The 27,106-nt window shown below is 32.9% G+C and overlaps 1 protein-coding gene, 1 long non-coding RNA gene and 2 pseudogenes across 7 annotated transcripts in view; 2 read left to right on the forward strand and 2 right to left on the reverse strand.

Annotated features, from left to right (window-relative positions):
- Positions 1 to 832: 832 nt before the first annotated feature.
- Positions 833 to 1,734, reverse strand: LOC117031529 (40S ribosomal protein S3a-like; annotated as a pseudogene).
- A 3,219-nt stretch (positions 1,735 to 4,953) lies between these two features.
- Positions 4,954 to 27,073, forward strand: LOC117031720 (uncharacterized). Its single transcript, XR_004424602.1, has 3 exons — positions 4,954 to 5,055; positions 5,291 to 5,502; positions 26,834 to 27,073. It is a non-coding gene; the product is annotated as an uncharacterized LOC117031720 (long non-coding RNA).
- Positions 8,379 to 27,106, reverse strand: part of GKAP1 (G kinase anchoring protein 1) — a 67,724-nt gene continuing 48,996 nt past the window's right edge. For 4 of the 6 annotated variants that reach the window (XM_033122331.1, XM_033122327.1, XM_033122328.1 and 1 more), the window contains 5 exons: positions 16,935 to 17,036; positions 14,637 to 14,700; positions 11,683 to 11,753; positions 10,941 to 11,018; positions 8,381 to 8,706 (listed from right to left, as the gene is read on the reverse strand). In XM_033122331.1, the coding sequence (XP_032978222.1) occupies positions 8,659 to 8,706; positions 10,941 to 11,018; positions 11,683 to 11,753; positions 14,637 to 14,700; positions 16,935 to 17,036 (363 nt within the window). In that variant the 3' untranslated portion in view covers positions 8,381 to 8,658. Of the gene's footprint in view, positions 8,707 to 10,940; positions 11,019 to 11,682; positions 11,754 to 14,636; positions 14,701 to 16,934; positions 17,037 to 27,106 lie in introns of all 6 variants that reach the window. The other 2 variants (XM_033122333.1, XM_033122330.1) reach the window with 1 other exon arrangement.
- On the forward strand, positions 18,892 to 19,274 carry LOC117031719 (prefoldin subunit 4-like; annotated as a pseudogene).

Genomic DNA, 27,106 nt, shown 5'->3' on the forward strand with positions numbered 1-27,106 from the left:
TGGGAACCAGTAAGCGTCATGACCAACACATCATTGTGATCTTAAGTCACAAATTATTACCCAACATACTGTATATCCAGTTTCAGTTATTTGTTTCTAAAAGTGAACTTTTAAAACTTACATGATGTTGAAAAACTGTTAATATTTATAAATCACAACAATGCAAAATGGACATTTAGAATCTTTCCGAGTCCCAAACATATCCATAAGTCAGATATGTATCTACATATATATCTGTATATATCTGTATCTATTTATCTATCTATCTATTTATATATATATATCTATAGATATCTATCTATCTATCTATCTATCTATCTATCTATCTATATATATATATATATATAGAGAGAGAGAGAGAGAGACGGAGAGAGAGAGATTAGTTTCTTCCTAGAAGGATTTAAATAGTTATTTTTATTTAAGGGGCTAGGATCTAAGATCCTTTTTGTTTTCGAACATAGTGTGGAACTGCCTTGTAGAAAGTATTAAAATGAGAGATATGTGCAAACAGCTCCCCTTTTTTACTAATAAATTTTGTGATATACCTATTTTTTTCTATTTGGCTTTAACAATCTGCTGGGTGTGTAATGGTATTTCATTTTAACTTTATTTCCCTTATTATTAATAAAACTTTTCACTTTTATATATGTTTACTGGGCATTTGGATTTCTTCTTTTGTGAAGTGCCTGTTCTTTTGCTAGTTATATATATATTACAAATAGCTTTCCCCACTCTGTTGCTTGCCATTTTATTCTTCATAGTATCTATTCATGAAAACAGGCCTTTTTAAAAACATCATGAATAGGTTTTGTCACCATAAAAAGTCTGAATTTTAAACAGATTCTTGGACTGGAGGCTCATATCCATCAGCTCGTTCAACTTTAGCACCTGTCTCACCCCCAGTAGCTTGTCCAGAACTGCTAGCTTCACCATGGAGTTCCATGAGTTTTTCCAATTCAAACGTGGGCTTCTTCAGCATTTTGACTTTTCTAGCAAAGACATCATGAGCAGATAAACAGATTGACAGGCCTTTTCTATGTCTTTTCCAGTGCTACCTGGAATCAATTTATTGACCACTTCTTTCAAGTCATTTGTCTGCACCTCTCAGGTCACAATTTCCATCATCATCCGGATTTGACAGACCTGTTGATGCTGAGCATAAGAGGTCTTCCAAACCTGATTATTGTGTTTTTTAGTAAAACCACCACAGAACAGATGAAGCAAATAGCCATCATCGGTAGTCTTGACATCAACATGAGCTTCAGTCACGTTCTGCCATTTTTTGACCACGGAGCACATTCTGTCATGGGTAAGGTCCATACCATAGAAATTAGGCAGTTTTTGCCCTAAACATCTTCAGTAATTAGCTTGAATTTTCTAAATGCAACTTCATCATTCTGCAGATTAGCCAAAGTCACCTCAAAAACATGACCCTTGAGACCATCAGATACAATTTTGGTTCCTTGAGTTTTTGAGACTAGTGTTTTCCCAATATTTTATACTGAAATAGCTAGTGCTTTCACATCATACCAGTCTTTCTCAGAAAATGGGTCAACCACTTTCTTCTTGGTTTCCTTTTTACCTTCTTTCGTAAGGTGCTCACGTGCGCTGACTGCATGGTGCTACTCAGAGCCAAAGGAGGAGGCTCTTTGAATTTTAAGGTAGTTAATCTTTTCCTTTACGGTTAGTGCTTTTCTTGTACCTTACCCTGAGGTCATGAAGATAGCCTCCCATGTTATTTATTCTTAGAGCTGCCATAACAAATTACCACAAACCGGGTGGCTTAAAAAAACAAATCGACTCTCGCACAATACTGGAGTCCGTAAGTATGAAATCAAGATGTCAGTAGTATTGGTTCATTCTGGGGGCTCTAGAGAGAGAATCTCTTCTGGTGAGAATTCTGCTGGCTGCCTGCAATTTATGGCATTCTCTGGCTTGGAGCTGCCTGACTCCAATCTCTGTTTCATATTCACACAGCCTTCTCCTTTGTGTTTTTTCTCTGAGTTTTATTTTCTTTCTCTTATAAAAGATATTCATCGTTGGATTAAGGGCCCATCCTAATCCAGGATAATCTCATTTTGTTGTATCTTAGAGATTGTATCTTAGTTACATCTGCAAATACTCTTATTCCAATTAAGTTCATATTCTGAGGCTCCAGATGAATGTATCTTTTGGGAGCCACTATTCAACCCACTGTAGTTATCTCCTAAAAGCTTTAGGGTTTTGCCATTCACATACAGCTCTTCAATCTATCTGTAAGTAATATTTTTATGTATGGTATGAGTTAAAATTGTTTTGTCCAATTGTATCAAGACTATATTGAACAGTTTTTTTCCAACTGATCTGCCAATGGCACTTTTCTCATAAGCCTGGTATTGACACAATATGCATGATGGACTCTTCATTCCATCAGTTTATGTCTACTTCTGAGGCAATACCAGTCATACTTACTGTAAGAATTCTTGGTAGCTGGTAGAAAAATCCTCCAAAATTATTTTTTATCTTCAAGAGTGATGTGGCTTTTACGTGGCTCTTTCCTTCATCTAGTCAAGTACCACAAAACAAAGCAGATATTCTGTTGAGAGTGGCTGAGGTTGTTTTAAATCTATAAATCCATTTGGAGAGAATTAAAATCTTTAAAATATTTGCACTCTACTGCAGGAACATATCTATTTATTTAGATCTTTATTCTCTCAGTAAACTTTTATACTTTTCTCTTTAGCAGTCTTGCATGCCTTTTATTGGATTGCTATACATTTATCTTATATGATTCCTTTTTACATTTTAAGTTTTAATTATTTAATGATATATAGGAATAAAATACAAATCTTTTTTTGTGTTTGACTAAAGGTAACTTTTAGTTCTCTTGTCTAGTTTTTTCTAACATGGAACATATACACAAGAACTTTAAAACTACTTTTTTGATATAATTTTACACACTATAATACACCCTCAATTTTAAGTGCACAGTTCCATCAGTCTTAATAAAGTATACATCTATGTAACCACACCACAATCAGGATATAGAACATTTCTATCACTCTTAAAAATTCCCTTGAGCCCTTGAGCCCAATCTTCACCCCAACCATGATCCAAGGAAAACTACTTATCTGTTCTCTGTCATTATAGTCTTAGAGTTGCACAGAAATTGAATCAGTATGTAATCTTTTGTGTCTGGTTTGTTTTGTTCAGGAAAGTTACTTTAAGAATCATCCATGTTGTATGTATCAGTTCTTTCAGTATTCCATTGTATAAATAAACCTTTTCATTTTTCCATTCACCTTTTTAATTAAAATTTATTGGGATGACAATGGTTAGTAAAATTACGTAAGTTTCAAGTGTACAATTCTGTAATACATCATATACATGTATACGTATATATATACATATATATACGTATACATATATACACATACATACATATGTATATGTATATGTGTGTGTGTGTATCACATTGTGTGTTCACCTCTTGATGGACATTTGTGTAGTTTCCATACACAAATGTAGTTTCCATTTGTGTATAAAGCTGCTAGGAACATTTATGTACGTCTTTGTGTAGACATGTTTTCTACCTAGGAGTGGGATGACTGGATCATAATAGTAAACAAGTATACTTCCATTCCCCCTCCTATCTTTTGTACAAGGCAATGTTGTTCTATATTGTGTATGTAATAAACCCTACAATGCATTATTATTATTATACTTAGTCAATTATCTTTTTAAGAAATCAGACTGTAAAGACAAATAATTTTTATATTTACACATTTCCATTTTGGTGCTCTTCATTCCTTTCTATCTGGTATTATTTTTTTTCTACACGGAGGATTTCCTTTAACATTTCTTGTAGTGCGTATCTGCTGGCAATGAATTCTCTGAAAATGTCTCTATTTCAACTTTTTTTTGAAGATTATTTTCATTGATTATAGAATTCAGGATTGACAGTTTCTATTTTCCTTTCAGCACTTTAAAGATGTCATTCTATTGTCTTCTGGCTTGTATATTTCTGACAAGAAGTCTGTATGTATTCTTAACTTTATTCAGCTGTCAAGTAATTGTTTTCCCCTGCAGCTACAATTGTTTCTCTTTATCACTGTTTTTCAGCAATCTGATTGTGATGTGTCTTGGAATGGTTTTGTTTGTTTGTTTGTTTTGGTTATGTGTTTAACTTTCTTGGGGTTTGTTAAAATTCTTGGATCTGTAGCTTTATAGTTTTCATCAAATTTGAAAGATTTTCAGGGATAATTTCAAATTTCTTTCTGTACTCATCTTCTCATCTTTCTGGAACTCAAATTATATTTTAGACTGTTCATATTGTCCCACAGATTACCAAGACTTTGTTAATGTAGTCTTTTTTTTGGTCTGTTCCTCACTTTGGATAGTTTCTATCACTCTGGCTTCAATTTTAATAATATTTTCGTTAGCAGTGTCTAATCTGAAGTGATCCTATACAATTCAAATTTTTTTTCCATATACTATGTTTTTCATCTCTAAAACTTCTATTTCGTTCTTTTTTGTTTTCAATTTCTCTCCTTACGTTCATGTTTTCCTTTGAATAAACATAGTTACAGCTGTTTTAACATCCTTGTTGCTAATTCCATCATTTCCGCCACTGAGTCTGTTTCTATTGACTAGTTTTCCTTTTCATTACAGGTAACATTTTTCTGCTTTCTAAGCATGGCTAGTAATTTTTTATTGGATGTTAGATATTGGTAATGTTGATTAGTTTAGATTAGTTTTGAATTCCAATTATTACTTAGAAGTGAGTAGAAAAATATTTTCCTAGTCTCTTGGCCTAATACATATTTCTCATTAAACAGACTGAAAGATTTGCAGAACATTTAAAAGAACTGACAAGTGCTACCTAACTTTGTTCTCTGTGCTGTAGGATGTTGATGTTAACTGGTGTGCTTACTCCTGCAATGAATTTCATTTTCCTTTTTTCATCTAGATCAAGCACATCTTTCTGCATTGAGTTGCCTTGACTGCTGCAAAATTAAGTACCTGATGTTCTTTCAGATAAACCTTGGTGACATTAGTAAAGTGCTTCATTTTTAGGTAATAAATACACTCTTGAAAAGTCAAAAATATTTGTGGTAACTTACTTTTGAAATATTGGGGGTGTCAAAAAAATGTATACACATGACTTGTATGCATCTTTTGTTATCAGTATATATTGAGCATTACAATTTTAATAGTTTTTTCCTTTCTTAAAATGTGTATACATTATTTTGGCACCGTCTATTATTTTCTTTATAAACTTTTAAAATCTTTCTTCCCCTTGTATTTTAAGGAATGCATTTTCTTCGGACTGAGTTCATTTTATTCACAATGCCCCACTTGAAAGCAGTTCTAGTTCAAGTGAAACTCCTTTAAAATAGGCTTCCACATGAAGTTCCTTACCTACAGATGTTATAACGAACAGTACTATTTGGGAGTGTTATTCACTTTATCCAAAGGAGGGTTTTATGGAATTGTTTCACTTGTGGACAGCTGGCAATTTTTGTAAGTAACTTTTTCTTAAATTCTGAAGTCCTTTTCCTTAGTAATGGTATTTTCCAATCATTTGGTTATCAGTATATTTTAGATAGTCACTGTTTAAATACAAATGTACATTTTATAGTTTCAAGAGTTCTGTGAAGAGCAACATTTACATTTAGACCTTAAAAGGATTTTAGAAATCTAAGCAAACTTTTATTTTACAGACAAAGAAATCATTAGGTGAATTTTACAGGTGAAATTGAAATTTTGTGAACTTAATAAGACTTGAGAAGTATTTTGAAAACTGCCAATAGAAATGACTAATATGTATATCAGAAAAAGCAGGGGTAATATAGCAAATTTTAACATGCATAAGCATCTCTGGGGGGAGTTTAAAATTTTAGATACTCAGGCCTACCTCCAGAAATGTTGATGCACCATGGCTGGAGTAAAGACGAAATTACGTGTTTTTAAAAAGTACCACCAGGTAAGTCTAATGCAAATGGGCTGCCAACCAGTCTGAGAAACAGATATAGTAGACTGGAACTGCATTCAGAATTCTAGTACCTGGCTCCATTATTTAGTCACTAGATATCTGTGTAAGTCACTGTCTATCCTCTAGGAACCAATTTAAAAATGTTATTTTTTTCTATAAATAACATATGACTTTCCTGGACAAATATACTCTCTTATTTCCATATAATTATTGTGGAATCCACTGCATTCTATCTTGAATTCTAGTTACTTATATGCTAGTATGATCTTCTATTCCTATTAGACCGAAAACAATTTGAAGGTAGAGATTCTATCTTACCTAATTTTGTACCCTTTCCCTAGCTGGTCTCATTTGATACCAAATTTCATTCTGTTGAATCATTTACTGAATGTTTATTATAAGCTAAGGTCATACAACTAATAAATAATACAAATGGGACTTGAACATAGCTCTAGTTCCTCTGGCTTTACTAACACACCATAGAAGATGTCAAAAATACTTGCCAAATTTAAGTAGCTATAGTGCCATAATTAATTTTTAAGGTATTATTAATGAAGTTTGAAGTAATTACAATAAATTGTTTTACGCTACCTCCTTTAAAACAGTAAGGTATCGTTTCTCTGTACTCCAATAGCAATTTTAATACATCAGTATTATTACTTATTAGAATAATTTGTGATTATTTCTTTACATTTCTGTTTTCTTCCAATTGATTGTGGATATATTTGCATTTCTGTTCTTATTAGCACAACACCTGGAACATAATAAGCTATCAATAATTTTACTGAAGATTCAGGAAACTGAAAAGAATCTAAGTAATGATATTTATTAAAAGAGAAATCAATTTAACAGAAGAAATTACCAATTAACCACTGTCTTTTTAATCTCTTACTAGATAAAACTTTTAATTTTAAGGTAGTTAATCTTTTCCTGTTGAAACTGATACACTGGCCTAAAAGTGATAGATGAAGCCATAGGAGTGGATACTTAATTCAAGCAAAAAGAATTCAGGGGGAAAAAGAGCTATGAATACAGTACTCTAGAGACCACACAACACAAAAGAGGATGATCAATAGTTTTCTTGATGCCCAGGTGATGTTAAACCAATATACATTAGTTGTAAATGGCATATCTGTTGAATGTCTACCATATGCCAGGCACTGTACTAGATGCTAGCTAATGTACCAAATGGATAATATGCAGGCAGAGGATAATGCAATATGCTTTTTGGGGCGGTTTATTATTGGCATCAGTTAGGACTTTATGTGGCATTGAATGTCATACACAGAGGGACAGAAAAAAAAAAGACGAAAAAAAGGACAGAGGAGGAGAAATAGGAGCAGTGGTAATTCAGTTTATTAACTGTTTGGGTAATTCAATTATAATTCAAACTATTCTGATTCAAGTTCTGTCTAGCTTGTTCATATAAGACGGCATTAGAAATTGATTCTGTTCATCGCTGGGTTGAAAAATATGGTATCATAAAATAGTACCATGTATATTTACTTAATAAATTAGGTTCTGATGGTACCTATTCTTAATTTTTAATCAAAGGTAAAATTTGGGAAACACTATCTCAGAAAGCTTTACCACTTAAATATATAATTCTTTAGCATCTCCTCTCTGCCACATAGAGGACCAAGCACTGAGATACAGGGAACAAAAAGTCACATTTCTTTGCAAGGTTCATGTAACCTTATGGAAGAAGCCAGACATGTATGCAGTGATGACATTAAGTATTTTTTTCTTCAGAGACTGTATAAAGTAGAATCTTTCATAGAACTCTAGTTTTGGAGGCCAAGACCAGTATTTATGTGTTCATCTTTGTTATAAAACCAAAAAATCTTTGGCATTTTGATGAATCATATTTGTATTTCACTGACTACGTTAAAAAAGTGAATCCCATAAACTACTAATTATTCGAGTATCTGATTATACCAATGAAAAATCTCTCATTTCTCCCCCACATCAACATTCTTTCTATTCTCAGTGTGCCACATTTCTGCCCTTAGGCCATACTGTTCTTTAAACAAACATTTCATCCCGGAGTTTGTTCCTTCTCCCTAGAATGCCTTTCAACAAATTTACAGAAAAGGTATCTACCCTCCAAAAACTCTCTCATTTAAGTTTTCTCAATTTCTAAGCAACATGACGTCACACTCTAATCTGTACGGTAATTATATTTGCTGTTGTCTTTATCCAACCTACCTTCTACTTCTTCTAAGCATAAGCTACTTGAGGATATCAACCATTTTTCACTCAACTTGTACGTCCCATAGGTTTTTGCATGCAGAAAGTACTGAGTTAAATATTCACTGAACTTAAATGATCCAATTAACTGGTTGTGCTATAAGCAAAAATAATACTTTCACATTGTTTCTGAAACTGAAAAAGTCAAACATAATGGAAGAGTAAATTAATTTTATTGACTGATGAAAAACTAAAATGATAAGAAGTATGGATAGTAAACAACAATCACTGAGTTCTGCTGGAATTCTATTTTTTCTTCTTTTCACTTTAAGCCAAAAGGACAAAAAAAACCATAGACTGTTAGTGAGCTAATCGTTTTAAGTATTTCTCCAACAAAAACTGCATAGTTTAGCAGTTGCACAGCATTAAATATGTACATTTTTGCAAAACCCTGAAAGTTTTAATTTTTGTGTTGACCTCAAAGGCTAATGGAATCACCTACACTGGTCGTATTCAGAGTTTCTTTTCCCTTTTCTGCCACCCTGTAAAGAAAAATAGGGCAAATTATTTAGGAAATACCATTTTGGGGGCATTTTCATTTTAAGAATATATGAAACCAAAGGCATTTTTAGGTATGAGAAGGAAGCAATTTACTTTTTAAGTTTGTTGTGAATTTCAATGTGCATACTACTAAATTCTTTTACATGGTTATTTTTACAAATGGTTAAAGTTGGTTGTTAATTCTGTTTGAATTAGTCTAGACTTAGTAAGATCACCAATACCTTATTTTTTAAAACTCATTTGGACTGTGCTAGGTTGTTTTTAAAATACAAATTTTGATCGCTACTAAAACAATTCCATATGATCAGCAAATTTGGTAATTCAGTTCATGACCCTTTTGGGTAAATCAATTTCTATGCAAGTTTTGTCTAGTCTTGTTCATATTAAGACAACATTAGAAATCTAATTTTTTTCATCACTGGGTTGAAAAGTAGGTTATACTTTTTATATTGCTCAGTGACAAATATACATCTGTATTGAATGTGCTCCAACTGAAACTCCATCTGTAGTATCTGACTTCAGCCAAGGAAAGAGAAAAGCAGCTTAAAAGACAAGTATTTTACATTAACTACTTTTAATATAACATTTTATGCCTTATTCTGATTTGAGAAGTAAATACTCACTATAGGAATATGGAAAGTACAAAGTAGAAAATTAAAATCACCCATAACTACTCTACCTCCACATTTTAACCATAAATAATAGTTTGATATATTTTTGCCTTACAATTTTTTTAGTTTTTTCCTCCATTTTTATAAACTATAGCAATGGTACTCAAATTTAGTTGATCATTAGAATCACCTAAGTAGTAATATTTTTTAAATTCTGACCTGTTTATTCACAATTACCAGGCTGGGCTGAATCACCTGTGTAATTCAAAAAGTTCCCAAGTGATTCTGATGGGCAGCCAAGTCTGGGAACTACTTGCCTTTGGAAAGCACATTTCTTACTGTATCAGTAAGTAATGTATCAAGCTATATCGGGGCACATGAAACCCAGGCCCATTTAATAATGTTGGCAGCTTCTCCTTGTTTCTTTTATCCTTTTTCTGCTACCACTTCCCTCTTGGTGATCAAAAACATTTCTATATCAAACTTCTTTTTAAAAAAATCAAGTATAAGAACGCTATTATTCATTCCTGACCAAATAAAAGATTTGCAAGGATTCTTTCAGAGAAAATAAGTATAAAGAGGTTATGTGGAACCTGAGATGTGTAATATGTATTAAAAAATAAGATTTATTTCCTGATAGGAGGAAAATAAAAATAGATTTACCAAAAAAATTTCTACAAGGTAGATAACCACGTAAGACCCAATGTTATACAACTTAAAACTCTTACTTTGCTTCTCAACAAGATTTTAAAAAACACAAAAATTCAAGGACCCTTTTCAAAGCCTCCCAGGCATATTATCCTTCTGATGAGATATCAAAGTTGGGGCTAAACAACTTTTATGTTCTCTAGGCCACCAATGGCTTTCATATGTTTTTGACTATGACCCCTCGTTAGTTAACACATTTTATATCATTACTTAGACACACATACACACGTACATACCAATATATGTGTGTGTCTGTATGTATACACACATATACACATATATTGAAACAAAGCACTGATATTTTTTACTGCTTCATCCAGAAAAAAAAAAATGCTTAATGCCAGCTTATAAATGCAGAAGAAATGACAGAATTAGAAAAATCACTATTTTGTAAGCACCAAAATAATAACTGCTACAAAATATCATCAATGAATACTAAACCACTGGATAAAAAGAAAAGGATATTCACACAATCTCAAAAGTATCACTCCACATATTATTTATTAATTACAAAGGGGAAAATATACCTTTACAATGAACACATCTAGGAGCTACTGCTGTACCCAAGTAGTTAATCTTATTATATAATGGGACAAATGTCATGTGCCTTCCCTCGATATGATTCAATGGCATGTATGCCACATTATCTATGTAGTACCAAGAATTTTTCTGAAATACTTTAGTTATTGCTGTATATACTAACACCTAGAATAACCTTAACATTTTCTAAAACATAAATTATATAACCAATAATAACAAAATTTTTAATATTTTTGATGAATAAATATTGGCCTAAGGATAGTGCATTTATTGTTACATAGTATCTATTTCAACTGTATCTATTATTTGTATCTATTATTTGTGATGTAAACACTTTCAAAATTATAAAAGCATACCTGATATTTGGCTAATTCTGCTTGTAATACTTTCACTTTAGATCTTTCTTGTTCTAATGCAGCATGAAGTGAAGTCACCTATAACCAAATATTCAGTTTAAAAGAAGACTGTCTTTTTAGGCAAATAATCTTAAATCTTAACACTTATTCACAACGATGGTTTTTTTGTTCGTTTGTTTTTTAAAGAGGGCGCAGCTCACAGTGGCCCATGCGGGAATCAAACCGGCAACCTTGGTGTTATTAGCATCACGCTCTATTATTAGCACCACGCTCTAACCAACTGAGCTAACGGGCCACCCACAATGATGGTTTTTGACTACTGGATGAATGAGCATCAGAACAAGAACCCCTCTCCGCCACCCCAATTTCAATTAGGCATTTTATTCAGCTGTGTATTAAAGATAGATAGGACAAGCTCACTGTTCTAGACCACAGAATGAGGACTGAAGGGGAGAATATCAAGTCCAAGAGCAGGGTAAGTTTTATCTGCCCTTTCTATCTCTATATTCATAGTCCATATATCAACTAAAATACAACCTTATCTTCCTCTATTCTTCAGGACATATATACCTCTCCTACACAGTAAACAGAATCTTTATTCATTTGCTATTACATAATAATGATGAAATATAATTTATATCACTTTCTTGCAGTGTTCATGGGCTGTATTTTTGTTTAGTCAAGTTTCATAATTCAAAACTAAAGGACAGCTTAAGAAAACCAGTCTTATAGTTTTCCTTACCTGTATAGTTAGCTCATTCTTGATACTCTGTGATTCATCAACTTGCAGAAGTATTTCTGCTTTATCTTTCACTAACAAAAAAGGAAAAAGAGTAGCATAATCTTTTCAATCACTCGAATACTTGAACAATACTTGAGTGAACCAAGACAGCAAATGCAGCCAGGCAAAGATTGTCCTCATACTTCATGAATGTATTCCTTGATCCTATATAGCTCTTATTTTTCCCAGGTAAATTCTGATCATTATCACCACAGCAGTTTTTCTTGGAAATTTTATTTTTCTGTAGCATTAAAATATTAATTGTACAGATAGGATGAAAGAGTAAGTTTTTCCATCTATACTAAAAAGGACAAGGACACAAGAAAATAAAAAATTTCACAAAGGGAAATTTTCTTGAAAATTGACTAATTTTCAAGATTTAAAAAATGTAGTGTTTCTGTTTGCTGTTTTGTTTTGGTAAAAATTGTCAGGCTCAGCATACAAAGCCCACAAACATTTTTATCTCATGTTTCATACCAATAAAGCACTCTCAAATAAAGGTCACTCATATGATCATAATTAATCATACCACATCTGTGGTCTCTCAGAACTATTTATTTGTCTAAAGGTTTTTCCCGCTCTGGGGAAGCAAGAGATCTATATTTTGGCTGCATTTTTCTTCAGCTTTAAAGATCTCCACATGGCTGACAAATCCTTAACCCATGGTAATGGCTAATGGATAAACAATTAATTCAACTTTCAAAACAAGCTAGGAGAGATTGAAGAGATAAAATTGTAATAAAATTAGCAAAGGAGGAAATGTTTAAATATTTTAGAGTATTGATGTCACCACAACTATACCAATATAACACTGTAATTCAAATTTATTTGTCATAGCTTAATATGCAGTAAGGTGTAACACTATCAAGAAACAAATCAGTCTCTCAAGAATCAACTTGGGAACTTTTACAAATAATACATTCTACTCCTCCATCTCCAGAATTAAATACACACACACACACACACACACACACACACACACACTGAGCACTAGTGGTTTTTAATAATTATGTAATATTTTAATTACAATCAGTTGTCCTATAATGCCTGTTTCAATGACACGGATATATTAGGGAACTTAAACATAACAGGAATTTTTCATTTGCTTAAGCGCAATTTCGTGAACACAGACAACTGCACCCACACTCACATCTCAAATATCACCAGCTATCTCAGGTCACTGTGTGTTAAGAACGACACCAACTTTCAAGCCCCTTATCACTTACCAGGAACACACAAACTGCAACCCTCTGAAGCCTACTTCTACAAGTAAACTAGGTTGTTTTCAAGGTAAAGTGCTGTATTTATTACAGTATTTATTTGTTTAACCATTTTAATATATATAAACCGTTGTACTGGTTTTATTAGAGTTCTATCTTTTTTTTAATGTGTCACTGATAAAGTAGTTTTTGAGTGCTGTATGCTCCTAACTCCATTTCCCCCTAAACCTTGTGGTTTTAACTGTGATTTTTCACAGATTGGTGATTTTTAGGAACACATGTTACATTTAACAGAACTGACTATTTACATTTATATTATAAATGCTACAACATGTATACTCTACTGTGTATAATGTACTGTGAATATTTTTCATGTAATGGTCCTATATAAAATTCTTCTACTTGGATTATAGTATGGAGTATGGACACTGATTTTATTTACTGGTAGCTAGTTTTCATCCATTATTGAGAGGAAGTTTTTGTTAATTTTCTCACTTTTTACAAATATTTCCTTAACGAAGGAATATTTACTTTTACATATTTAAAAATTATATATCCAATGTCTAATGATACCCTTAATTTTTTCAATTAGAAACATACCTTGCAAACAATTATTTTGTTTTCATAATATTATTCATTAAATGAATCACATGAAGTTCAGTAACATGCACAGATATAAATGAATCTCATTAGGATGTTGATATCTAATTGTCCAAATAATGCCTTTCCCCATTATTCTTTAACTTCTATTTTATCATAGTTAAGCTGTATAATAGTTATAATAAATATAAAAGTTATAAAAAAATAAGTTTGAATCTACTTCCAGATTATATATTCTTTTCAATTGGACTGGATTTCTGGTTTTTACACATATTGTTTTGATAATTGTTATTTAATAATACAGTTTAAATTTTGTTTGGGCAATTCCACTCCCAGTATCATCATATTTGAAACAATTTGTTGGTCTTGTTTACTTATTCTTCAAGGTGAGTTTCACCTCTTAAGTGCTATACAATACAGGAGCTATACTTGGGATTTCATTAATATTTATTATTAGATTTAATTTTACTTAGAAGATTATTTTCATTCATGTCTTTCTCTATATCTCTTTTATGGTTTATAATTTCCTTTGCATAAATTTATATTAAAAAATTAATATACATTTTCTGTTATGAATGGAAAATTTTCATAGAACTTCCAAAGTGTCACTAGGTAAACAGTCAGGAAATCAAATGATTTGTGGGATTTTCATATAACATCAGTTTTATTAATTTCTAACCATTTTTGATTAATTTCTTTAGCTTCCTGATGGTGCCTTATTGCCAAAAGTTTCGAGTAGCAGCTAAAGTGTGAAGGGTGGTGGGTAGGGGAGAAGGAAAACGTAACATGATAATAGGCCTTCTCCTTTAATTATTAAAAAGCAGATTCTTAAGCCAATGTTCTTGCTTTCCTGCTAAATACAGTCTAATAACTTATAAGAATTGAAATTTCACGATTTCCCTTATCTGAATAGTTGTAAACTTGTATAATAGCTAAGGTAGTATCGAGTGACTTGTAATATCAGCAACAATCCAGTTTGTATCTCTCTGGGAGACCATTCTATTTGTTGAGTTAATAAATCATAAATCTTAAAAAATTATCTTCAAATATTTTTTAAGATTAACTTTTAATTTTAAAAACACAAAAATCACTTACTTTCACCTTCCTGAAGCATTTTCAATAACTGTGCGTTTCTTGCCTTTACTTCTTTATATTTTGCCTAATAGTCAAAGAAAAAAGATTTATTTTTAAAAGATAAATGATATAATTAATACTCTACTATCAATTAATGGAGCTATGAATTCTTGGCTTGCTCAAAGATATAAGTTATTTTTGAAAGAAACAAGATGGAGGAAAATGCATTCAGAACTGTCTACTCCTAAAATTTAATCCATGGTATAACAGTAGAAATTAATATTATAGGTGATTGAAAAATAAAGAGGGATAAAAGTGGAAAAAACTCAGGAAAATATTAAGTTTTCCTAAAGACTTTCCTTTTCTCCCGCAAATAAAATCCTTAACAATTCAAAATAATTAGACGAAAACAAAAGGAAAAATGATTCATAGCTCTATACCAGGACTATTCAGTACTATACTAGAACTTTCTGTATCTGTTTTATATCTGCCACTGTCCAATATGTGGCTATTAACAACTGGAAATGCACCTAGTGTGACTGAGAAAAAAGTGTTTAATTTTATTTAACTTTAAATTAAGGTACACACAGGTTGTGGTTACTGACTTCCACAGCACAGTTCTGTCTACTCAGTTAGGGATAAATTTACTAATCTCTTGTTATTTCACTAATTAAACATTGTTGAAGTAAATTTTGGCTGATATGAACTAGTAATTTACTGAAATATATTTTAATTCTTTTTCAATTTCCCCCCCAATGGCTTAGCTTCTTCTCATACTACATAAACGACACAATTATACATTTATGAACAAGAGGAACTATGCTCCCACATTAACATCCATAATCTGGGAAATTTTACTCCACACCACCCTTATTCAACATACAACACACTCTGAATTACTTATAAATACTTAATACATTAATATATTAGAAAAACAATACATTTAATACATTATAGAAAACAAGAAATCAGAGAACAAATCAGTGTAAGAATTTACTGGATGATAAATCAGTAATGTAGCTGAGTAACACTGCAGACAATACACTGAAGTCAGCACCACAGTAAATATAAAGGGAAAAGGACTTCTGAGAAGCTTAGAAATGAAGGAGGAAGGTAAGTCAGATAGAAACATAAAAATATGAAGGGGAAAAACTTATATAGTAACTACAACTATATTCACTGTTACTATAGAAATATATCCATGCTGAATATAAAACTATCTACAGTACTATGAAATTCTCACTCTCAGGGCTTCAATCAATGTTAGTATCTCACCAAACTATCTCTAGCCTTTCGTCCAAGGTCTAAGTCAATGTACATGGAGGCACCTCTTATACCAGCCTTAGGGGTCTACAGTCAGCTCATAAAGCAGAAACTGCAAATGAGCAAAATTACCCATGAAAATTCTTTATATTGCACATAAAAATAGCAAAGTTTGTATATACAATCCTGAATAGTAAATACATCTATGAAAACATAAATGTACAAAATACTAGTACCATACAATTTATAATAAAGAGCACAAATGAAATGCAGTGCCCTTAGTGGTATTTTTAATTTCATGAAAAAGAGAGCACTTACAGTTAAGTTAAATACACACATGTTGTGACTCCGCTATGCCCAACTGCATCCTGAACATCTGTTCCTGAAGGTACAGCCATTTCAAACTCAACATATTGAAAATGGGATCTATTATTCCCACTGCCCAAACCAGCTCAATGTACTCGTGCTCTTATAATTAATATCTGTTAATTGTTTTATCAGACTATTATTATATTCGCTCCAGGCCTCAGCTATGTGCATTACCACCCACAAAACAATTCTCATGTCACTTCCTTACTAAAGACATTTACTGCCCTCTTGGTGTAAATTCAAATGCCTTCCCATTCTGACCCCAACTCACATCTCCAATCTCACCTTCTACAATTGCTCTTTCCTCTAAATATCAGCAACAATGTATTTCCTACCATTCCCATGCTTTTGTGTGTTGTTCTCTCTACCAGGAAATACCATTTTCTCTGTGAAATCCTTAACAATTTTAAATAACAGTAACTAATTTATTCCTGTTTCTGTGCCTCCGGAGCACTCAGTCAAATCTCAATTATAAAGTCTACAGTATAATGGAATTATTTACATGTTTATCTTCACCATTAGACTATAAAAATAAATTATTATCATTCAAATTTGATATCATTAAAGAGTTTAAAAACCTAAACAGCAGAAACATTACTCCTATCAATCAAATATTAAACATATTTACATGTAAGAAAAACAGAAAATGTGCCAATTATTAGTTTACAACAGAAAATAAATACAAACCTCCCACTGAGTAATCACATTTTTCAGCTTCTGGATTTCAGCATCTTTCCTTTCAAGTTCTAACTTTAGTCTTTCAATTCTTCCATCTTTCAGAACTACTTCCTACAGAGAGAAAAACACTACTTTAGAACTAAGATAGTCTGACAATTATGGTTCACAATATTCCTTTGTGGAAAAAAAATCCCAGTTTTCCCGATTTTGATTCATTTTTTACAGCAAACTTAAACTGTTGACTTATTTCCACTTCTACTCAATGAAGTAATTGTAGTTATGTACAATGCAAGCAAATAAGATATTTATGATTAATCTTAAACTACAAATAATATCAGGGCTTTGAAATGATAATCCTATGAATAAACATATTAAAAGTGTTCTGTGACAAGTTATTAGTCCATCTTTAAAGACCCAAAAGAATTGAAAACTTATGAGAAAAAACACAAAATTAATAATAATAAATAAATAACTTTTCTCTATAACAGCAATTAGCAGGTACAAGATACTATTAGTAATAAAATATCTCTAAGACTAAAATTTAGAAATTTTCAGGATCCATAATGAAAATTACAAAATACTAAAAAGGGACACGAACAAACTATGTTTGTAGATAGGAAGGCTAAATGTTACTAAGTATTACTTTGTAAATTCAACAAATTTTCAATAGAAATTCCAATAGGATTTTATACTTTGGAACTCAGCAAGAGTTCATCTGGGAGAATACAGGATGGAAACAGGTAAAAAATTAATGCAATGAAGAGGAATCTGCCTAACAAATAATTCTATAATATACAGCAAAAATAACTGAAATAGTATGGTCATAGCACCTAGGGTGACCAAGTCCAGAAAGAGATTTAAGATATTAGAATTTATTGTAATATATAGTGTTTTTAAGGAAGTGAGAAAAGACTGAATTACAGAATAATGGTAGGTTACAGGACAAATGGCTAACTGGGAAAAATTAAGTTAAATACCTGCCATCTTGCAACATATACCAAAATAAACAAACTTGAATGTGAAAAATTGACCCAAAGTCATACTTTTGATAACAGTATAAATTGGTTCTATTTATCTAATGAGAGATATGATAACATTAACTTATTCCAAAACTACTCACTGAGCACCTAACTGCTAGGTGCTGGTACACAATAGTAAATAGAACTGAAAAGATTCTTGCCCTTATAGCACTTGTTTGGTGCAGGAGGCAGATCTGACATAAGGAAACGCTACAATTAGAAACTGACGTTTAAACTATGAAGAAAAGCATAGTGATATAAAGGGAATAATGTGGATTATTCCCTCATGGATCAGGAAAGCGCTCTCTGAGGTAGTGACACTTAAGATGAACCCTGAATGATCGGTAGGAATTAGCTAAGTAAAAAGAGGTAACAGCTTTGCAGGTAGAAGAACAGTATGTTTAAAGGCTCTGAGGCAGGAAAGAGCCTAGAGAGAGAATCTAAAGAAAAAAGAGGCCAGTGTGGTTGGAGCTTAGTGAGGTGGAAGACAGTACAAAATGATTTTGGAAAAACAGGTAGAGGCCTGATCTTGGAGGGCCTTGTAGGCCATAACAGTGGTCTGTCTGCATATTATGCTGAGTAAAATAGAAGGTAGTGAAGGATTTTGAGTGGCTCTATACGATTTATGTTATAATTTTAAAAAAAGATTTATGTTAGACTTATGTTTTTAAAGGATGATATGTGGAAAATGGATTAGAGTCGGGTAAGACAGGTGAAAGACCTTTTAATTGCTACTACAAGTTGGGCCAGAGAAGATTATGCCTTGGATTAGGGTGGAAGGAGTTTAAATGGCAAGAAGTGTATCATGTGAGAAATTAATTGTAAGCAGAATCAAGAGCATTTGACAAGAGGTTGAATGTGGCAGATGACAAAGATGGACACTCCAAGTTTCTAGTTTAAGGAATAAGGTGGGTAGATCAAAATTAGAAAGAAATATTCAGCCCAAGATGGCAGCCACCACGAAGAAGGTGACTGCAGAAAATGCCAATATTACTTTTAAAGATCAACAAAAGATAAACAAATTTGCAAGAAACACAAGTAGAATCACAGAGGTAAAGGAAGCAACTCCAAAATTTAGAAGATGCTTGAAAGGACATCATGCTTACAGAGGACAACGGCTTAATGATACCTTATCAAATTGGTGATGTTTTCATTAGCCATTCTCAAGAAGAAACACCAGAAATGTTAAAAGAGCAAAGCAAATATGCAAGGAGAAATTAACGCCTTAGAATCCAGAGTGGAATTAATTCAGCGGGTGTTAGCGTATTTGAAAGTTCAGTTACATGCAAAATTTGGAAGCAATATAAACCTTGAAGCTGATGAAAGTTAAACATTTTAAAATACTTTTTAAAATTTGTTTAATAAACTTGAATATTGTTTAAATAATTTCCCTTCTTCAAATGATATAGAAAGCAAATCTTTCTTTAAAATTTTTTCATTTATTTAAAGGAAACACCTATTTTCACATCCTGTTTATTTATTTTATATTTTTAAAAGAAGACAGTATTCATCTAGTATTTTGCATAACGATTATATCAAGAGTAGGAGTTTTATGTTATTAAAATCAGTTAAGCAAAAAAGAAGGAAGGAAGGAAAGAAGGAAGGAAGGAAAGAAGGAAAGAAGGAAGAAAAGGAAGGAAAGAAAGAGAGAGAGAAAGAAAAGAAAGAAGAGAGAGAAGAGAGAGAAGAGAGAGAGAGAGAGAGAGAGAGAGAGAGAGACACACACACACTATTAGGCCCAGGAATCTCACTTCTAGGAATTTATCTTAAATAGATAAGTGAGGGGGGAAGAGTATCTATCAGAGTGTTTACTGCAGATTTATTACAACAAAAAAAGTGGACATGGGTTTAAACTATAGGATATGGGCTAAATATATGGAAAATTTACAAAACTATAAACTCTGAATTCACTAAAAATGTTTATATAGACTATAAAATATATTAACGTGATTCCAAAATTGTGATACTATATGCCAAGGAAAATGGCTGGAAGGATACACAACAAATTTTTAACAATTCTTTTAAAAACATGAGATTATGGAAGATTTCATTTCATTTAAAAATTTATCAAAATTGTTTTATACTGAGTATATAATTACTTAACATAAAATATCGTTTTAATTTTGAAAAAATTAAACCACCTATTAAAATCAGGATTAACATATCTACCATTTTTGAATAGGAAAGCCCTTCTGAACATGATTCCAAACGGAGACAATTAAAAGAAAAAAACTGATAGATTTAACTTGATGAAAAGTTTCCAAAAATACTATAACAAAATAAAAGATAAATGAAAAGCTGGAAAATGTAAGTCACAACCCACATAACAGGCATATGACGAATAAACATTGAAAAAGTGTACAGTTTCAATAGTAAGCAAGAAATGTTATATCAAACTGGTATATTTAAAATATTTTTTTCTCAGTGTGGGTAAAAGAAAGAAATTTAGTTATTAAAAACTCAATTATTTAATGTTCAAGAATTATTACTTAATGACCTGACATGTTTGCCATCTGCATTTCACAAAAAAATAGTCCATACAAAAGTTTCTACATTACTGGGAGGGAAGGGGAGGCGTATACATCCACAGAAAAGTAAGTACCACAACAAAATACACACACAGAAATAAATTTCATAAACTATGAATAGATATATGCATATGCTCTGACACTTTTTTCATTTTATAAGTGCTGGTAACGATCTTCTAAATTGATTTCAGGACCGGTTAAATGACCTGGGACTCCCAGTTTGAAAAGCAAAGCCTGAGAACTTTAAATGTCAAGGCAAGGCCACTGTACATTAAGTCTTCACTTAAGGTCATGGATAAGTTCTGTAACTTGAAGCGAAACTACCTAAAACAAAACCGATTTTACCACAGGCTAATTGATACAAAACAACTGTTAAGTTCCTCCAGCATCTCATAAATGATAAAATGAAATGACATTAAATGAAACCACATTATTCACTGACCTGCTGTAATTGATTCAACAGACATTGAAGTTTAAGGACACTGTGTGGCACGGTGGATATTATGCTTTTTAAAAAGTCATATGTTAGCAATGTATAAGATAAATTACCTAGCATCAGAAGGTAGGAGACAGAACGACTTGTTAAAAGATTACTGAAATAATACCAGTAAGAGATGAGGGCCTAAATTAAGAGAAATTGTTACTGAGAATATAAAAGACAGATTTGAAAAATATTTCAAAGATTAAAAATTCCCAAGTCCTGAAAAACAGAAAAGTGAAAAAGGAGGTTTAGAGTCTGGATCTCTAGATAAAATGATGAAACTAAAAACAGAAATAATGGAAGTCAAGCCAAATGCTTGGTATGGAGAGTAAATGATGAGCCTGAGTTTGGACACAGTAAGTATAAGGCATCCATAGAATCAAAGGGTGAAATACCATAAGGGAAATAAATAAAACAGATCTGAAAGCCATAAAGGGGAATGAGATCAGGAGTGGACGATCTACCCAATGCCAGTGAAGTTGTGGAGAAATTATCCTGCTGATAGAAGACAATGTTGATACATATCAAGAGCAACACAGATGTTTATTATACCCTTTGATTCAATTATTATTTTTAAGAATTTATTCCAAGGAAATGATTCATCAAAAATTAAATATATGAATATGTTCAATGAACATACGGTGACTAATTCTAAACAACCTCAATGTTCAATTGTAAAGCACTGACCAAGGAAATTAACAGCATGTTGATTTGACAACATATAATGCATGGTTTACAAAAAAGGCTGTTACAATTATTTTTAAGTACTTATACATGTAGCATTTTCCTAGAAAAGGAGTATTCAAAAATGAAACCAAATATTGTGTTAAGAATGGTTAAATTGGCTGGCCCGGTGGCTCAGGTGGTTGGAGCCCCGTGCTCCTAACTCCGAAGGCTGCCGGTTCGATTCCCACATGGGCCAATGGGCTCTCAACTACAAGGCTGCTGGTTCAACTCCTCGAGTCCCACAAGGGATGGTGGGCTCTGCCCCCTGCAACTAGAAACGGCAACTGGACCTGGCGCTGAGCTGCGCCCTCCACAACTAAGATTGAAAGGACAACAACTTGACTTGAAAAATAAGTCCTGGAAGTACACACTGTTCCCCAATAAAGTCCTGTTCCCCTTCCCCATTAAAAAAAAAAAAAGATTGAACACAGCACCTTAAGCTGAGCTGCTGCTGAGCTCCCGGTTGGTTGGAGTACGTCCTCTCAACCACAAGGTTGCTGGTTTGACTCCCGCGAGGGATGGTGGGCTGTGCCCCCTGCAATTAGTAACATCGGACCTGGAGCTGAGCTGCACCCTCCAAAACTAAGACTGAAAGGACAACTTGAAGCTGAACAGGCACCCTCCACAACTAAGATTGAAAGGACAACAAATTGACTTGGAGGAAAAAAAAAAAACTAAAGGTCAAAAAGGGGCAGAGGGTGGCTGGTTAGCTCAGTTGGTTAGAGCGCAGTACTGATAACACCAAGGTTGCAGGTTCGATCCCCACATGTGTCACTGTGAGCTGCGCCCTCCTTATAAAAAAAAAAAAAAAATGTAAAGAAAGAATGGTTAAATTAGGGTCGAACTATTTTTCACCTTTAAAAATTCTTGGTATATTAGTGTATAGTAAAAAAGGATTATAACCTTGGAAAAAAGAGAAGCTTTCTCTGAGAAAGGAGTACAATGAGGCAAAAAAGGAGGCGAGGGGTGGGGTGGGGAGAAGTAACATCAAAGGCAAGGGAAGTAAAAGCAAAAATAGATCAACGCAACTATATCAAATTAAAAAGCTTCTTGCACAGCAAAAGAAACCATCAACAATACAAAGAGGCAACCAGCTGAGTGGGAGAAGATATTTGCAAACAACACCTCGAATAAGGGGCTAATATCTAAAATATATAAAGAACTCATACAACTCAACAACAAAACAACAAACAACCCAATTAAAAAATGGGCAAAGGACCTGAACAGACATCTCTCCCAAGAAGACATACAAACAGCCAACAGATATATAAAAGTGTTCAACCTCACTAGCTATTAGAGAAATACACATAAAGACCACACTGAAATACAACCTCACACCAGTAAGAAAGGTTATTATCAACAGGGCTAGTAATAACAAGTGGTGGAGAGGCTGTGGAGAAAATGGGACACTCTTACACTGCTGGTGGGAATGTAAATTGGTACAACCACTATGGAAAACAGTATGGAGGGTCTTCAAATAATTAAGAATAGAATTACCATATGACCCAGCAATCTTTCTGGGTATATACCCCCACAATTTAAAAACATCTATTCATAAAGATATACGAGGTCTGACAATTAAGTTCGTGAACTCATTCTAGAAAAAGTGCTCCATACCTCATTGCTGAATATCACTACAGTCACCTTCAAAGTGCTCCCCTTGGGAAGCTGTGCACCAATGCCAGAGCCTAGTCTATCCTTCAAAGAAATTTTGGAACTTTTTCTGGAATGGCCATCAGAGCTGTCGTCGTATTATCCTTGATGTCCTGAATGTCATCAAAACATCTTCCTTTTAATATATCCTTTATCTTCAGGTAAAGAAAGAAGTCATTGGTGGCCAGATTAGGTGAGTAGGGAGGGTGTTCCAATACAGTTATTTGTTTACTGCCTAAAAACTCCCTTGGAGACAGTGCCATGTGAGCTGATGCACTGTGATGCAAGAGCCATGAAATGTTGGCGAAAAGTTCAGGTCGTCTAACTTCTTCATGCAGACTTTTCAGCACTTCCAAATAGTAAACTTGGTTCAACTGTTTGTCCAGTTGGTACAAATTCATAATGAATAATCCCTGATATCAAAAAAAGGTTAGCAACAATGTTGCAACAAGTTTGCAAACTTAATTGTCCGGCCTCGTATGTACCCCTATGTTCACTGCAGCATTATTCATGGTGGACAAGACATGGAAACAACTGAAGTGTCCTTCCATAGCTGATTGGATAAAGATGATGTGGTATATATACACAATGGAATATTACACAGCCATAAGAAAAGATGAAATACTGCCATTTGTAACAACTGGATGGACCTTAACTTTATCATGCTAAGTGAAATCAATCAGAAAAAGTCAAGAACCACAACTTCACTCATATGTGGGCTATAAAACTGAAAGCGACAAAGAAACAAAAACTCACAGATACAGACAACAGTTTAATGCTTACCAGAAGGTAAGGGGGCAGGGAGTTGGTAGAAGAGGGAAAAGGGGGTCAAATATATGGTGATGTATTATAGAAATATACACTTGAAACCTATACAACTTTACTAACCAATGTTGCCCCAATAAATTTAATAAATAAACAAAAAAAAGAATGGGAACATTACCAATATTTTGGCATCCTCTATGTGCTTCTCCCAGTCATATCCTCCTGAGGATATACACTGTTAGAAATTTTGTGGTTGTCAATGTCTTCCCCTTAGTCTTTTACTACATATATATGTAGTCCTAAAAATATATATTAAATTTTCTAGTTTTTGAGATTTATATAGACGGCATCAAACTATTATTTGGTGACTTGATTTTTTTATTAAACATTATGTTTTTGATATTCATCCATATTGCTATGTATAGTTTTCATTCATTTCGCCTATCAATTTTAATACAAACAAGTGAGTTTTCAACATTCTTCTTGAACATGTCTCCCAGGTTTAATCTAGGGTAGAATTTTTAGAACATATGGTCTGCTCATCATCTTCAACTTTAAAAGTTAATGCCAAATTGTTTTCCAAATGGTTATACCAATTTACACTACCACTAGCAGTATGTTACTGTTGTTCTATATCCATAACAATACTGTCGTCTTGTCTAATTCCTATCACTAGCCCTCAACTTCATTCAGTTTCTCCTAGGCACTGCAGTGGAGTTAATATTACCATATAAAACTTTGTTCTCTACTCAAAAACCTTCAAGAATTCTTTACTATCTACCAACTAAATCATAAATTAGGCCTATTTAAACCCTCCACAATCTTTTCCAAACTACCTTACCAAACTTACTGGATACTATTCTCCTCTATGATCCTTCTGTTTTAATTCAGTTGGTTTATATTTTTACTTCAGTACCATTACTCATTGCATTCCAGTTTCTTCTTCCTCATCTTTGCATGTTCAAATTCTACTGTCCTTTAAATTCCAAATCAAAAGCTATTTTCTTCTAAGAAAGCCACCTCTGATCTCCATTCCTGTGAATTACTATGACACTTTATCAATACATCTTTTTTTGGACTTACCATTTTCTACCTTGTACAAAAGTAATTATCTATTGTTAAGTGTGTACTGTGTACAACATGCTCTGATAAACATTTATATCATAATTGCTAATTTTCCTACTAACAGTTCATGAAAAGCAGGTAATTTCATCCAAATGTAACACAGCTGAGAAGCTGCAGAAGCTGTATTTTGTATTATTAGGTTTGTTTAATTTCAAAGACTTTCCCTATCTTCTATACTATATTGTCCTATGGTTGTATTAGATTAATATTACTTAATCATTGAACTGAACATATATACCCAACTTTGTTTTGCAAAGGGTTTGAGACACCTATTTGATGAAATATATTAGTATCATGCTTTCTATCCAAAAATTATCTGAGATGGCTTAAAAAAAAAAGAGAAGATATGGACCACAAAGGGGAAAATTATAGTCAATGAAAAAGAAGCAAGCAAATATGCTAACCATAAATGTTAACATGTACTGTACATAAAGTTTAATAATCAAGGCAACACAGGAAAGCATTAAATTTAATTCAATGCCAGAAAAGAAGAAGCTCACGAATACTTCAGGGCAGGCAAGGATTTCACACTACTAAGTTGAAAATGGATTTTCATGTGGATTAATGTTAGTGTTATTTATGAACCACTCTATTGCTGCCTTGGAATAAAAAAGTCTTAAGGGTGTAACTTCTCTTGTGTCCTATAAAACAATACAGTAGGTGTTTAATTTGTTGAATGACTGAATTTATCAGCTTAGGAAACCGAAATAACATCCATTGAAGAGAGTAAAACAATGGGATACTGGCTTTTAGAGTTTGGAATAGCCATTGTAGGAAGTCAGAAAGAGATGAATTAAAGGCCTATAAAGCAGTCCTGGTGATTATGAACAATGAGGATATGGTAAAAGTTACATAGCATTGATTTTCAGAATAGAACATTAGCACTGTTTTAAAAAAAAATACTCCAGCAATACCTGGCAGCCCAGGAATTAAATTAGAATAAAGGGTAGACAATTCTGTAGGACCCAATGCTGCACACTAGGAGGTAGGGAATAAAAGAAAATCATGGAAGTAAGGTGAAAGTGTTCATGGGGATATTAATCAAATTACTTACTGTAAGTTTCAGGCCAGGAGAAGTTATTGATGGATTGGAGGCCAATACAAAGTAAAGTAAATAGGTTCATAGTTTAAAAGGAAGTAAGACAGAAGAAGAGGTGGTGGTGAGAAAAATAAATGCAGATTTGTAGGTCTCTATGAGATTTTTAAAAACAAACAAACAATATTTTTAAAATGTGAATACCACTCTTAGCTTGTGGGCCTTACAAAAACAGACTGCTGACTAGATCTGACTTGTGGACCATAGTTTGCAACCCTGGTCTACAGGACAAAATTCTCACTTAGTTTCATATAAAAATACTTTTATAATCTAAATGCAATCTGTTTCTCTGGTCATGTTATCCCACACTCATTTAACTCTACATTCTTAGATGCAGAATTTTTCAGTATCCTGAATGTTCAGTCTGACTAGCGCATTTCCTAACTCTGGGCTTTGTTCTAGGCTTTCTCCATTTCTCAGCTTATTCATCATTCAAAATCAACCCCAAATGTCACTTTTTCATATATACTTTTCACAATTCAAAACCTCTTTTTTATTGTTTGTATGTCTTAAAGGCTTCATCATACTGAATGACAGACATCGTCTTTACAGGTCTACCTCCTCTGATCCCTACCACTCTCAGTGTCTAAAGGAAGGACAGTCCTTCATCTGGTATTCCTGCTTCTCTACACTGGAGCCTAAAAGTACCTCAATAAATATTCATCAATGAATGAAGTACTTCACATTTTTTAATATAAATATCTATGGCTAAGACAAATCCTAAAACTGTAACTTAATAGAATCATAATTAAATTCCACTGCTTATGTTTTTTTAAAAATAAAAATTG

This window comes from Rhinolophus ferrumequinum, chromosome 12 (assembly GCF_004115265.2).
Source record: "Rhinolophus ferrumequinum isolate MPI-CBG mRhiFer1 chromosome 12, mRhiFer1_v1.p, whole genome shotgun sequence".
NCBI classification, from domain to species: domain Eukaryota; kingdom Metazoa; phylum Chordata; class Mammalia; order Chiroptera; family Rhinolophidae; genus Rhinolophus; species Rhinolophus ferrumequinum.